General features: G+C 45.3%; 1 protein-coding gene across 1 annotated transcript; it reads left to right on the top strand.

The window, feature by feature from the left end:
* The first annotated feature begins 2,559 nt into the window (after positions 1-2,559).
* ALDOB (aldolase, fructose-bisphosphate B) lies at positions 2,560-13,388 on the top strand. The gene is made up of 9 exons (XM_009905580.2): positions 2,560-2,647; positions 8,701-8,822; positions 9,392-9,603; positions 10,099-10,153; positions 10,308-10,468; positions 10,666-10,749; positions 12,167-12,341; positions 12,497-12,696; positions 12,896-13,388. The coding sequence occupies exons 2-9, from the start codon at positions 8,711-8,713 to the stop codon at positions 12,989-12,991; spliced, it is 1,095 nt and encodes a 364-aa protein (XP_009903882.1). The 5' UTR covers positions 2,560-2,647; positions 8,701-8,710; the 3' UTR covers positions 12,992-13,388.
* The last annotated feature ends 883 nt before the right edge of the window (positions 13,389-14,271 follow it).

Here is a 14,271-nt window from a genome sequence, read left to right as displayed (position 1 = left end):
TCATAACACAAGCTTGTTCCTCTTATGTAACACCGCTATAACCTAATTTAGAGAGGTACAAGTAACCCCAAACTATGATTACTTAGCTGTGAAGATGAAAGTACACACTATTTTCCAGTGCATTTTAACATCAATCTACTACTAACTCTTCACAGCATGCTCAGTGTCATGAGTCTGCATGTTAATAGTACTGAACTTTACAGGGACATTATCTAGCATGATTTCTCATTCCATATTCTTGCCTGAAAAGGCTCTCATTCCTAAATTAAATGAAACATTGAATTGTCATGTCCATTCACTTTTTTCTCTCAGTCCTCTGAGTCTCTGCTGGGACCTGTGATTGCAATTGAAGTTCTGGATATTGCTTCAGGCTGGATGTTGGGAAGAAGTTCTTCCCAGAAAGAGAGACTGGCCATTGGAATGTGCTGCCCAGGGAGGTGGTGGAGTCACCATCCCTGGAGGTGTTTAGGAAGACACTGGATGGGGCACTTGGTGCCATGGTTTAGTTGATTAGATGGTGTTGGGTGATAGGTTGGACTCGACGATCTCTGAGGTCTTTTCCAAGTTGGTTTGGTCTATTCTATTCTATTCTATTCTATTCTATTCTATTCTATTCTATTCTATTCTATTCTATTTTCTATTCCATTCCATTCCATTCCATTCCATTCCATTCCATTCCATTCCATTCCATTCCATTCTATATTAGAAAGGCACATTGTAGTTATTGACCACCTGGAAATGCATACATACATACATACATACATATATATATGTGTGTGTGTGTATATGTATATATAATATGCTTCAGGAACAATGAAGAACACCAGGTGGGCTGCAGGAGACTATCTGAAGCTTCTACATGTCAGACACTATTCTTGCAAGAAGGTTTCCTCCACCTTTTCTCTAATACCCTGTCACACCATATCAAAAATGACAATGGAAAACAGCCAGAAGTACTTTCCTACTTGTGACAGCTTCTATCCAAAGAATAATGGGACTCAAACTCTGATTTTCTCTATGGCCCTGAAGAAGACCATTGTTATGACACTGGTATCAAGAAGGTCATAGATAACATATTTCATTTAAAATATATTTAATCCATAGTAGATATCTCTGTGCATGGTGGAGAAACTTCAATACACTATGGGTTCATCTTTCTGCTAGGATGGGAGAAAGAGAGTATTAAGCAGACACTGTAAAGCACATATTATGTGCCACAGCATTCTTCAGCAATAGGTACAGATCAGGAAGGAGGATGTTAAAGAAAACAAAACACCACAAACAGAAGGCCTACAGCAGGATTGTATCCTCAGCTCTTTCAGATATTTCTCTGCTGTCATGGAGTGCTGCCACTGGCAGCATGGTAAGCTGCTGAGACTTCTTCACAGGCACTGACTTTGGCACGCAGCTCTCAGAAAGACAGGCTCAAGGAGGAAGTGCCCTAATGAAGACAAGCATTGATCAGTGGCAGGAGAAATTGTGTCTCACTGTGGCTGTGTAAAGGCTAAAGGTGTCACTACATAAGCCAAACACATGGAGAAACCACGTCACTCTTCAGGCAAACACTGTGTCTTTGTGGTAAAGACAGGGTAATGTACAAGGTCACAGAGCATGTCGCTTCAGAGGGTATGTTTGCCCAACAGTCCCTGCACTTCCCTCAAGGACTACTGATCTGCAGTATGGGGGGAAGCAAAAACAAGCAAAAAATAGACAAGCAGGAAAAAAATAATCAAGTCCATCTACTTGGATTTGGTGAAGTAAGCTGGAATGCTGGCATAGAGTTCATAAAGCATTGGCATTTCTCACAGAAAAATTTTGCTAAGCAACTGGGAAGTTTTCATGTCATTGTAGTAGGGGTAGGTGTCTCACTGGGATTTTGGTGGAAAATTTAGCTTGCTGCACCTCAGAGTGGGCCTATTTCCCCTGATAACCACTGTTATCACACATGCACAGCATTAAGGGAAATCAGAACTTGCTGTTTCACTAACCCTGATACTGCTGCAGCACATTTTGCCTTTCCTTATAATCATTTGAAAATTAAAATCTTTCCATGAGAAATTTTTAAGTGAGGGAAATCAGTGGTTAACACTTGGGAAGCCACTGAAATGGTAGTAACTCGTGTCACCTAAGGAGCTGTTGCATTTCTTATGCATTTTGCTTCCTACTCTTCCTCCCTTCCTGCACCCTGTAGTTTCCTACAGATAAGCTTCCAGAAGATCTCACCCTAAATGCAAAGTTATGCCCAAGATTCCTGTAAGCAACTTGCATGGTTCATCTTGTAGCTCTTCTCAGCCTGCTTTAGAAAGAGGAGGAATAATTTCAAAGAACTGGGAAACGTCTCAATTTCACTGCCTGTGAGCCTGCATTATATACACAGGGGAGGGGAAAGGGGAGGAACACCATACATGAGACCAAGCCCCACTGGGCGTGTGTGGTTGTGGTCTGACAGCCAATGGCTGACCTCAAGCAATGACATCTCCCCAACCAGCCTGGGGAGGAGGGAGTATGAAAGAAAAAAAAACCCAAAAGGACCCACCACTAAACTGTCAAGAATTGTATAAAAGTTAGTGATCAGAAGGACCTGGTCTCTTCACCTGCAGCCACCTTGCCAGGAGCTTATAGCAGCAGAGGCACTGTCTGCAAACAAGTAAGTGTAATTTCATTTTTGAATTGTAGAGCAGAGACACAATGTTTATCCAAAGTGGGCTTGGGGAGTTGTTTTTGTTTTGGTTTGGTTTCTTTTTTTCCCCTCCTTCTCTTTTGTTCCAGGAACAGCTTACAAGAAATAAGCAGTCAGCCACTCAGCAGTGATCTTCCAGTGTGAGCCATTTGCTACTAACATGGGTTTTCTAACTTAGCTTAGTCACTCACAGCTCCTGGAGTTTAAGTGGACTAGAGCAATAGCAGACCTGCATTGCTTTCTACTGCTTTGCCTGTGTTTCTTTATGCTTGTGGAGTACATAAACTTATGTTTTGCAAGAAGAAGAGAAAAAGACCGGAGACAGATATCAGTACTGACAGAAGCATGATTATGTGCTTGTTGTGCAGCTTTTTCTGAGGCATCAGTGCAGTAGTATGGATAAGATTCCTCAGCAGGGGGATGTAAGGTAGTCTGCAGCAGAAGAAAAAACAACTGCTCTTGTATTAGGCTGTAATCCTTCAAGTTGTGAATAGCCAGCTTCAGGAAACTGCTGTGAAATTCAAATCTTCACTGAGTCACTGGTGCTCCGTCACTTTCTCAGCCACTATTTAGCCTGCCTGAAACCTCCACCTTCCATGCTGCCATTACAAGACTTGAATTCTTGTGCAAGTCTGGCAGCACTTATTTTGCTTTCCCTGAGAAAAGCCCAGCTCTGAGAGGGAAGCAGCTTCACTATATTGACCACACTTACTTCCAACAAACCCGTTTCTTCCACCTCAGCCACCTCTAGATATCACGAGTGCTCTGCACTGACTGCAGAGGCCAGGCCCCTGAGTACATGATCTCCTTTCATACTTGTTAGAGAGATGAAATGGGAGGCATATTTGCTCAAGGTGTGAGTATAGCTCTGAGGCTAACCTGTGAACTGGGACAAGAAATTGCAGGTGTCACATACTTCCATGCATTTGAGACAGCCCGGTCACTAGATACCGTATGAAGATGGAATAAAACCTTGTCACCCTCTCAAGAAAGAGCTAAAAACAATCAGGCAACTTACTATCATATATTACCCAAGGAACCTAAGCAAGTTAATTTCAATTAAAAACATCTGCTGCTTTCTCTAGGTGACAGAGGTGTGAATATCTCCTTTTGTCCCACACCCTGTCTCTTTTTCAAACCCAGAAATGATGCCTTTTAACACCCCTTTTCAAACCTTCCCTCCCGCAGCAAAGACGAAGGGACACACATCCTCTGCTTCCCTCAGAGCTCCTTCATACAGACTCAACTCCCTAAAGCAAGTACTCATGCAAAGTCACAGGGTAATTCAGGCTGGAAGGGACATGAGGAAGTTTTTAGTCCAATCCCCTGCTCAAAGCAGGGACACAAGGTCAGCCTAGGCTGCTCATGGCTTTATTCAGGTGGGTCTTGACAGGCTCTTGACAGATGGAAAAAACACAGCCTCTGTCAACCTGCTCCACTGCTTGGCTGTCCCAAGGGTCAAAAAAACTTCTTCATATCCAGCCCAAATCTCTGTCTCAGCTTATGCTTGTTGTCTCACACTCTCCCATCACATGCTGCTGTGAAGAGCCTGTCTTTGCTTCTTTGATCATCCCTCTGTAGGTATTGGGGGTGGCTAAGAAGTGCCCCTGGAGCTATCTCTGCTCAAGGCTGAACTAGACCCAGCTCTGCAGCCTTCTCTTCTCAGAGACAGTGCCTCAGTCCCTGACCTACTTGGTGGCATCTGCTGAACTCACTCGTTTGTCAATGTCTTTCCTGTACTGCAGGGGCCCAACACTGGATGCAGTACCCAGGTGTGATCTAAAGAGTGCTGATCAGAGGAGGACAACTCCTGTCCTTCCCTGGCTCTCTGGGCTGGACCCCTGCTCACACAGGATGCTGCTAGCCCTTGTTCAGCTTGCTGCCTGACAGGGTCCTGGGCCTTCTCCAAAGAGCTGTTCCCCTGTCCCACTAGCCCTGGTGAGATCACTGTCAGGGTGCTGCCCCCCAAGCAGTGGCTGGGATTTGTCCTGGCTGAATTTCATGGTGCTCCTGCTCCCTGTCCAGGGTCCTCTGGATGGCTGCCCAGCAATCAAGCATGTCAACTAGTCCTGCCAGCTTGGGGTAGTCTGCAGGCTAGATAAGAATGTGCTCTGTCAGCAGGATGTGGCCAGGCTTGCCCAGCCATTCATACCTATTAACTTGCCCAATGCCCAAGGAACCAGACTTACTTAGAAATAACTTTTTTTTAGTGGAGGTCCATAGAGTAGTGAGGCCAGTAAGTAGGTTGATCCACTGTAACAAGAAAACAAGGTGCAGGACTCACTATGTGTAATTCTCTCCTAAGTGAGGAGTAAATCCAGTCAGGTCAGTACTCTGCCTACATGTGATAGGTTAAATCTTGTAATACTTTTAATTCTCCCCATTTACCTATTTATAGAAGCAAGCTTTGCTTCCTCAAACCTTACTCTTTGGAAGCAGAATCTCTTGTGTGGACAGTGCAATGGCAGGCATATGTGGTTTGTATTGCTAGCTGGCACAGATGGTGCTGACGGGCAGTGTTTACTAGTGAGTGAACAGGAAAAGCTGCATGCATGGGTTTGGAAGCCATTTCATAACACAAGGCAATGAGGAGACCAAAGAGGAAAATTTTTCCAATCCAGTCTTTTCCCATCTGCAAACCAGGACTCAGGTGAGATTTTCTGTAGGATTAGAAGATGCCAGTCACTGGAGGTGATTGGAAAGAATAGACATTAATGAAGTATTAATGTTTCTAGGATGACCTGAAGTGGAATGCAGCAATTTGTTTCTTCTGCTGTTTGTCTTGCCTCTGCCCTTTGGTTATCACTATTAATATTAACAGGGTGCAGAGCTTGTGCTGATATCCATGAAGATATTTCCCTTGCAGTCTTCCATTATGGTAGCTGAAAAAAAAATAAAAAATTCAGCAGTGCAATATTTACTTTCACAACTGTGCTGTCCCCTTTCTCTCCACCCCCACCTTCTGCTGGTCACAGGCTGGAGGCTGAAAAATACCTTTGTTTACTTAAGGAGCTGTTGAAACCTGACAAACACTCAAGGTAGCCATAAAGCTGGGGGGGGGGGATTTGTGCAGTCTTTTGGTTTCTTTTCCTTCTGCTTTTAACAGATTCCTTGTAAGCAGTTACCACAAAGAGAATACCCTGCCTCCACACAACATCAAATCCAGGTGGTACCACTTGAGCAGGTGACACTATGACAATAGTCCACACCCTAGAATAGGAAATAAAATTTCTTGAAAAAAAGTATTTAGTGGTGGGACAACTCCTAGATACTGAGAACACAGTTCCTTTGAGCTTCTTCCCTCCTGGAAAAGCTGTCATATTAAACAAAGCAGAGCAATGAGGCAAATAGGCTTTGCTGGGGGAAGAAGGAAATGAGCTGCCTAGCTTTGGTGATGTGGGCACAACCATTTTTCCTCAGGACCTGTAAGGGGACATATCCAGCTCTTTAAGGGAGGGCATGAATGTGCCTGTGAATGTGCTGGGAGCTTATTCTTCTTTACAGGCAGCTGTAAGAAGTGTTACTGGAGTGTAAGACTTCTCTATCCTCTTCAGATGCTCAGAGCAGTACCTTACAACAGAGACACTCTTCCTGAATCCAGTGGGGAAGATCCTCAGAGATTATGCTCCTCATGAAAGAAGCAGAGAAAAATAAAGTCCTAAATCAAGGGTACTTAAAGATTCTGGACCTTAGGGCTATCATTAGCTTTACAGCTGCTCCTTTGCACTCTTTTCCTCACCATTTCAGTTAGAAAAGCTGTGCATTTTATTTGTAGCTCAGCAGGGTAGCTGGGAACCACTCACCAAGGTCTTACAAACCATTTTGGGGAGCCTCTGGCAAATCTCCCCCTGCACCTCCACATTCAATGAAATACTTGCATATAAACTGGAAGTAATTTGCTGTCTTCCAATTCATCGTTGTGGAACTACACTGCAGTGCTTCAGTCTCTCAAAGTACTCACTAACACCAGAATTACCCACCAGAATTATCCACTGAGAACTGCTTTGCAGGCTGGCTTTGAGTGATAACTGTTTCTTTGTTATCATTAGGCAAACACTGGAAACAAGTAAGATACAACAGACATTAGTCTCACTGCATATTGCATTGCTGGAGAGAAAATATACCCATGAGAACATAACTAGAGTGACTGATGGTCATGTAGCTCTGCTACCTGGATTAAAGATTACCTGGACACACCTACTCATGCTGTAGCAAACCCCCAAGCTGCAGCTCTGAAATCCCATTTCTGAGGCAGCAATTCATTAGCTTTGACCTTGGAGAAGACCATGTTCTCAGCAGATCAGAGTTTTCCAGCCTTTCCACAGAGACTGTGGATTACTGGAGTGTCTCCTCATGATGTGGTGTAGCAATTTATTTAACAGTGCTACGTTTTTTTGGCTGAAGTGCTTTTGACACAAACTGTTATTACCAGAATCATAATAACAAGCTAGTTTCCTATTTCTAAGAGACCTATCAGACACAGAAAGCAGGTGAGGGATAGTGAAGGTTACAGGAGAACTTCATTAGCCACGCAGTGTGGATCATAGCTCTTAAAGTAAAGCCAGGAGTGATGGAGCTGTGATGATCACAATAGAAGGATCTTGAGCACAGCCTGGCATACACAGAGAGGAGTTTGGCAGAGTCTGCTTTTGCAGGACCACAGCAAAGCATTTCAGCACTTGGCAAAGGAAGGAACCCTCCCTCTTTTCACACAGTCTTCATCATGCACTCCTTCAAATTCCCTCTAAACCTAGACTGACTCACCAGTGTTCAGTTGCACAGGAGGGAATTCTACTTACAAACAACTAAAAAAGCAGACATCTGGGCACCACATTGGACTGGTCTGTACTGGTAGACACCCCCATTTGAATCTTGCACAATAACATTACCAATACCTAAGACCTTTGACTATAAATCAGAGATGTAGATTTGTAGCTATCACGGTACTGTGGTAGTATTGTTGCCAGAAAACTTGGCGCCATTGGGCAGGATGCACAGAATTCTGTTGATGTTGGCACTCACCCTGTCATGAGTAGCAGCCAGACCCCTGATCTTTTCTCCATACCTTTAGCAGGAAGGGTAAGACAAGGATTTCCACCCCCACCCACCCTCTAACCCCCTTGTTTTCCTCCTTTTTCTTTTTTTTTAAAATGATTCATTTGATAGATTCACCACCCAGCTGAAATAACATTTGGTGGTGCTTTAGCTACAGCACATTATAAACAGAGGGAAGAAAGGATTTATGGTTCAGGCTCACAGGTTTACGCCACACAGGGATGTAACCTGGACTGTTCAGGTGATCTGAATAACTGTAACTGAGTGCCATACAATCCAAACATCATCAAGATCAAGCGCTTTGTAATATAAGACAGAACTTGGATTTCAGGTGCTATGTATCTGCATCTGCTAAGTTTCTGCCACAGCTGGAAAGACAGTAACAGGTGGTGGATCCTTCTAAACCCCCAGGTCTTTTATATATATAAAGTAAGCAGCTTTGAGAGTGGCCATGGAAAGGAGCTCATTTAAAAGTGAGGCAGGACGATGGGGATGGGAAGTCAACTAGAGAAAGCAGCAAATACTGCCAACACAGACCAGGGAGTGGAAGAGGAGCACTGTTAGGAAAAGTGTACAGGTAAGTGATTCTCTTCACTGAGACCAAAAATGTCTTCAGTTCTTAGCAAAGAAGTTTGCAGAGTCTGGAAGTATCACACTTGTTAGTTTAGTGCACATTTTAATAGCAGACTGACCTTCCTCTAGTCTCTGAGCAAATCCATATTAAATGCAGAGTCTTTCCCACTCTGGTTCTGGAAGGATGTGTTAGGGTGTGTCATTTGCATTTCTCTCTTCTGCTGTTGCCAGACACACCAAGAAAAGAAAAACCCCAATGGATTTCTGTGAATGTGCCTATAATAACATGGACAAACAAGAAGACCCCTCCAACAGAACTACCCAAGTTGTGTCTCTGTTGCAGTTGGTGTATACAGTCTCCCCCACCTTGTAACAGTAACTGTCTTCCATAGGTAAATCAACATGACCCACCAATTCCCAGCGCTGACTCCAGAGCAGAAGAAAGCTCTCTCAGACATTGCCCAGAGGATTGTGGCTTCAGGAAAGGGCATCCTAGCTGCAGATGAATCCGTGGGTGAGTTCTGGATATGAATCAATTAGCAGTACCTAAGACTTTTAGGTTTGCTTCATCTTTGAAATCAGTGGGATAAATTAAGAAGGTTTTAAAACTGTTGAATGAGCAGGAAAACCTCTTCCAGACAGTGCTGTGTCTACAGCAACAAAAGCTGACAAATTTCAGGTTCATAGTATCATAGTATCAGTCAGGGTTGGAAGGGACCACAAGGATCATCTAGTTCCAACCCCCCTGCCATGGGCAGGGACACCCCACACTACATCAGGCTGGCCAGAGCCTCATCCAGCCTGGGCTTAAACACCTCCAGGGACAGGGCCTCAACCACCTCCCTGGACAACCCATTCCAGGGCTTCACCACTCTCATGGGGAAGAACTTCCTCCTCACATCCAGTCTGAATCTCCCCACCTCCAGCTTCATTCCATTCCCCCTAGTCCTAGCACTACCTGAGATCCTGAGAAGGTTGAGAAGGAAAGTTCTGAACTGAAGCCCCACTTCATTACTATACACTGGGACCAGCAGATTAGCCAAACCTGTTGCCTCTCTGTCTGACCTTTGTCCACCTCATTAGGTACCATGGGGAACAGGCTGCAGAGGATCAATGTGGAGAACACAGAGGAGAATCGAAGGGCTTTTCGGGAGATCCTCTTCACTTCAGATGCATCCATCAACCAGAGCATCGGGGGAGTGATCCTCTTCCATGAGACTCTCTATCAGAAAGACAGCACTGGAAAGCCATTTCCAACTCTCATCAAAGAAAAAGGCATTGTGGTGGGGATAAAGGTGAGGCTCTGTAAGCTGCTGACTGGCAAAATAATCCAATCCCCCTTTCCAGTGAAAATCATATATGAGGCTGCACTCTCTCTTGCCAAACACTCCTTTTTCTGTGCTTGGCCTTAAAAATCACTGCAGAATCGCTGCATCATTCTTTGTGTTGGTTTTGTACAACTAACCAGGGGCACATTTGCATTCAGGCAGGCACTTCTCATACACTGACTCCCATCTATTCACCATTCACTGCAACTACATCTCTCCATGCAGTAACCTAAATCCAGTCCTTCCCACAGACAGAACTTGAGCCATTCCCTGCAGACACCTACACATTGTCCCTTCCAAATATCCAATTCACTCTCTTTCTTTCCCTTTGCTCCAATAGTCACTCTTCTGCAGCCCCTGACTTTACTCAGTTAGTCTGCAAAGGCAGGCTAGCCATGGGTAATAAGAATGAAACAGATTTCAGTCTCTCTGTAACCCTTTCTTTCCTCCTGATGTCCACAGCTGGATAAAGGCACAGCACCTCTAGCAGGAACAAATGGAGAAACCACCATCCAAGGTAAGAAGAGATCTAAGGAGCCTAAGCTACAATTGGTGCAGCAAAAGCCAGGGGGTGACTCACCTGACTCACAGCCTTGGCTGGTGTCATGGCACTTCCCAGACCTGTGTCCTGAAGAGCTGCATTCAGTGAGGAATTGTTTTTTCACCTGCAGGGCTGGATGGACTGGCTGAGCGCTGTGCCCAGTACAAGAAGGATGGTGTCGACTTTGGCAAGTGGCGAGCAGTGCTGAAGATCACCAGCACAACACCCTCTCAACTGGCCATTGAAGAGAATGCCAACACTTTGGCACGCTATGCCAGCATCTGCCAGCAGGTATCTACCCTCCAGCAACATTTCCTGAGACGGTGTTGCTGCTTCTTACTGTTCTGTGATGATCTGAGAGGCGGACCTCTGCAAAGGTTTTGGGAAAGATGAGGAAGAAGGGCAGGGCAGCAAAAAAGAATGCCACCAAAGTCAGGGTAGCCAGCAAGAAACAGACCCCTAAATAATTACCTGATTTTTTTTCTTAGCATGGCTTGGTGCCCATTGTGGAGCCAGAAATCTTGCCTGATGGAGACCATGATCTTCAGCGCTGTCAGTACGTCACTGAAAAGGTAAAATATCTCTGCACCTCTCCTCCCCTGCACAAAGCAGTAGCTCACCTTATGCAGTTTGTGCTCACAGATGTCAAAGAACCTTTTTTTTATTTTTAATGTATTTCCTAAGAGCATCACAATAATGAGTTGTGCACAGTCAAGCACTGAGATAATAGAGAATGCAAGAGTATAAACCATGTGTTTGGGTTTCCACTCAAACCTTTGAGATCACTGAGTCCAACCTATCACCCAACACCATCTAATCAACTAAACCATGGCACCAAGTGCCTCATCCAGTCTTTTCCCAAACACCTCCAGTGATGGTGACTCCAACACCTCCCTGGGCAGCACATTCCAATGGCAAAGCACTCTTTCTGTGAAGAACTTCTTCCTGAATACTTCACCTTGAGTCCTGTGTCCAGTTCTGGGCCCTTCAATTTAGGAAGGATGTTGACTTGCTGGAACGAGTCCAGAGGCAACAAAGTTGGTGAGGGGTTTGGAACACAAGCCCTATGAGGACAGACTGAGGGAGCTGGGGTTGCTTAGCCTGGAGAAGAGGAGACTCAGGGGAGACCTTCTTGCTCTCTACAACTACCTGAAGGGAGGTTGTAGACAGGCAGATGTTGGTCTCTTCTCCCAGGCAGCCAGTACCAGAACAAGGGGACACAGTCTCAGGCTGCACCAGGGGAGGTTTAGGCTGGAGGTTAGGAAGAAGTTCTACACAGACAGAGTGATTGCCCATTGGAATGGGCTGCCTGAGGAGGTGGTGGAGTCACCATCACTGGAGGTGTTTAGGAGGAGACTTGATAGGATGCTTGGTTGCATGGTTTAGTTGATTAGGTGGTGTTGGATGATAGGTTTGACTCGATGATCTTGAAGATCTCTTCCAACCTGGTCTACTCTAGTCTAGTCTATTCTATTCTACTAACATCCAGCCCAAACCTCCCCTGGCACAGCTTGAGACTGTGTCCTCTTGTTCTGGTGCTGGTTGCCTGGGAGAAGAGACCAACTCCCAGATCATACACTGGTAGCAAAAACACTACCTCTCTTTAGGTATCTGTTTGCAGGGACAAATCCAGTAAATAGGAAGAATAGAATCATGGTGTTCTGGGCTCAGCCTGGAGAAGAGAAGGCTCCAGGGATGCCCTAGAGCAGCTTTCCAATATTTGAAGGTGGCTCCAGTAGAGCTGGGGAGAGACTCTGCACAAATGGACAGAGGTGGCTTCAGCCAAGGGCAACTGACCCACGTGGCACTTCAGGACATGGTCATCTCAAAAGCAGTGTTGTCTCCAGGGCTGCAAACTCTGCAATAAGTTTCATGGGAAAGCAAAGCTCAATTTGATCTTCTCACAGTCCCAAGGAATAAGACATCTTTCTGCAGCAGGTTGAGGTAAAGATTGAGCAGAGGTCTCTATTCAATCCTGTTTTTTCCCAGGTTCTGGCTGCTGTGTACAAGGCCTTGAATGACCATCATGTGTACCTGGAAGGGACACTGCTGAAACCCAACATGGTGACAGCTGGGCACTCCTGCCCCAAGAAGTACACCCCTCAGGATGTAGCCGTGGCAACTGTCACTACTCTTCTCCGCACGGTGCCTGCTGCTGTTCCTGGTGATTGCTGATTCATTCCCATACATCTGTTCACACTGCCACTCCTGCTGGCCTGGCTGCTACGTGTGACACTGTGGCTCCTCTGGCACGTAAAGGTCAGGGATTGTGGTGGCTAGAGCACTCTGTTTCTAAGCCTTGAAACCTCTTTCTTGCAGGAATCTGCTTCCTGTCTGGAGGTCAGAGTGAAGAGGAGGCTTCTGTCAACCTGAATGCCATGAATCAGTTGCCTCTGCCTAAGCCTTGGAAACTGACCTTTTCCTATGGCAGAGCCCTGCAAGCCTCTGCCCTGGCAGCATGGGTGGGCAAGAGTGAGAACAAGAAGGCTGCACAGGAGGCCTTCCGCAAGCGGGCACAGGTATGAGGCTTCCCCTCAGCACACAGAGGAGCTCCTCACCATGAAGGGAGACATGTTGTCACCTTCAGGCCTTTCTTGTCCCCACCACTCCTGGCACTTCATGTTCACCAGGGATGTTACTCTCTTCTTTCACCTTGCTTGGTCACCCTCGCTGCCTTTCTACTTCTGTCTTTCTCACTCCTTTCTGTTTCTTTTTCAGATTAACAGTTTGGCTTGCAGAGGACAGTATGCCACAACTGGGAAGGCTGACACAGCTGCTACACAGTCCCTTTTCACTGCCAGCTACACCTACTGAAAGCACAGGAACCTTCTTTTGTCCTGTCTCTCTTCACAAGGTGGAAGATGTTCCAAAATGAGAGAAAACCTGCATCTAATTTCCCTTACCCCAAACAAAATGGAGATAAAATGCATTAGCTTCCTCTCTCCACCCTTCGCTTCCACAATTTACTAAGGGGATATTCTTGTTTCATTTGCACATTCCAAGAAAGAGGAATTCTTCCCATGCAACAAACTAGAGCTGCCAATCACAAACCCACTCTCCCTCTGATTTAAATTTAGCCCCCTGGATAGTAGACAGATTAGGTAGTTCCCTTCAAATACATACCCTTGCCCACAACCTCATTTTGCAGCTAAAATACTGAATTACAAGACCTGACTGTGTCTTCAATCACAGAAATAAAACAGTAATTGAAAACTAATCTCTGTCTCACAATTTTTACCCTCTATGAAGTCTCTTTCACACCTCTGTGGTTTTCAGTAGCCTCTGCAAAGATTAAGTCACCGATGATGACCTTGGGAAGCCATAAGGGAACGAAAGGAAAACTGTCCCATGGTGACTGAAGTCTGATAGGCACTGAGAAAATTGAGAGGTGTATATGGCAAGCAATGCATGGGACTCAGGACACAAATAAATAACACTACCTTCAGAAGCTTCTCCTGTCTTGGGAGAATCCTCTTTGCTGTGACAAGCCTGCTGAACACCAAGTTAGGGCAGCACAGGTTGAGTTAGTGCAAAGACTGCTCTTCCAAAGTGCTTCTGTGGTGGTGTATGTTAACAGAAAGCACACAGGGCTGTATCTTGGCCTGCCTTGTGTGGTGGGTTGAAATTTCACCCCACAACATTAAATTTGCCAGACCAGCTCAGCTGGAATCAAAAGAATGCTGTATTTACAAGCAAAACCATAGTCTACAATGAAATGCAATGAATGTGTACAAAATATAGAGGATTCACAATATTTACAGGTATTTGCAATTATTAAACAGCACAAGAACCCCCCCTGGCCAAGGACCAAGGGAAGCTACTAGCTTCTGCCTCCCTGCCTCCCCCTTACTCCCCTGTACAAAAGGGATGAGAGAGAGGAGCAGAGAGACCTTAGACTTAATAAAAACAATGCAGCCAAGGTCAAGCAAAAGCCATCAGAAGCACAAAGTTAGTATCTCCCAGCCTGAGGTGGAGAGGGAGAGGGAAGGGGAAGAGAGGGAGAGGAGGAAATATTCACAGGTTCACAGAATCATCAAGGTTGGAAGAGACCTCAAAGATGATCAAGTCCAACCTGTCACCACAGACCTCATGAC

The sequence above is a fragment of the Dryobates pubescens genome, chromosome Z (assembly GCF_014839835.1).
Source record: "Dryobates pubescens isolate bDryPub1 chromosome Z, bDryPub1.pri, whole genome shotgun sequence".
In the NCBI taxonomy this organism is placed as follows: domain Eukaryota; kingdom Metazoa; phylum Chordata; class Aves; order Piciformes; family Picidae; genus Dryobates; species Dryobates pubescens.
This window is presented reverse-complemented; position numbering and strand designations above follow the sequence as displayed.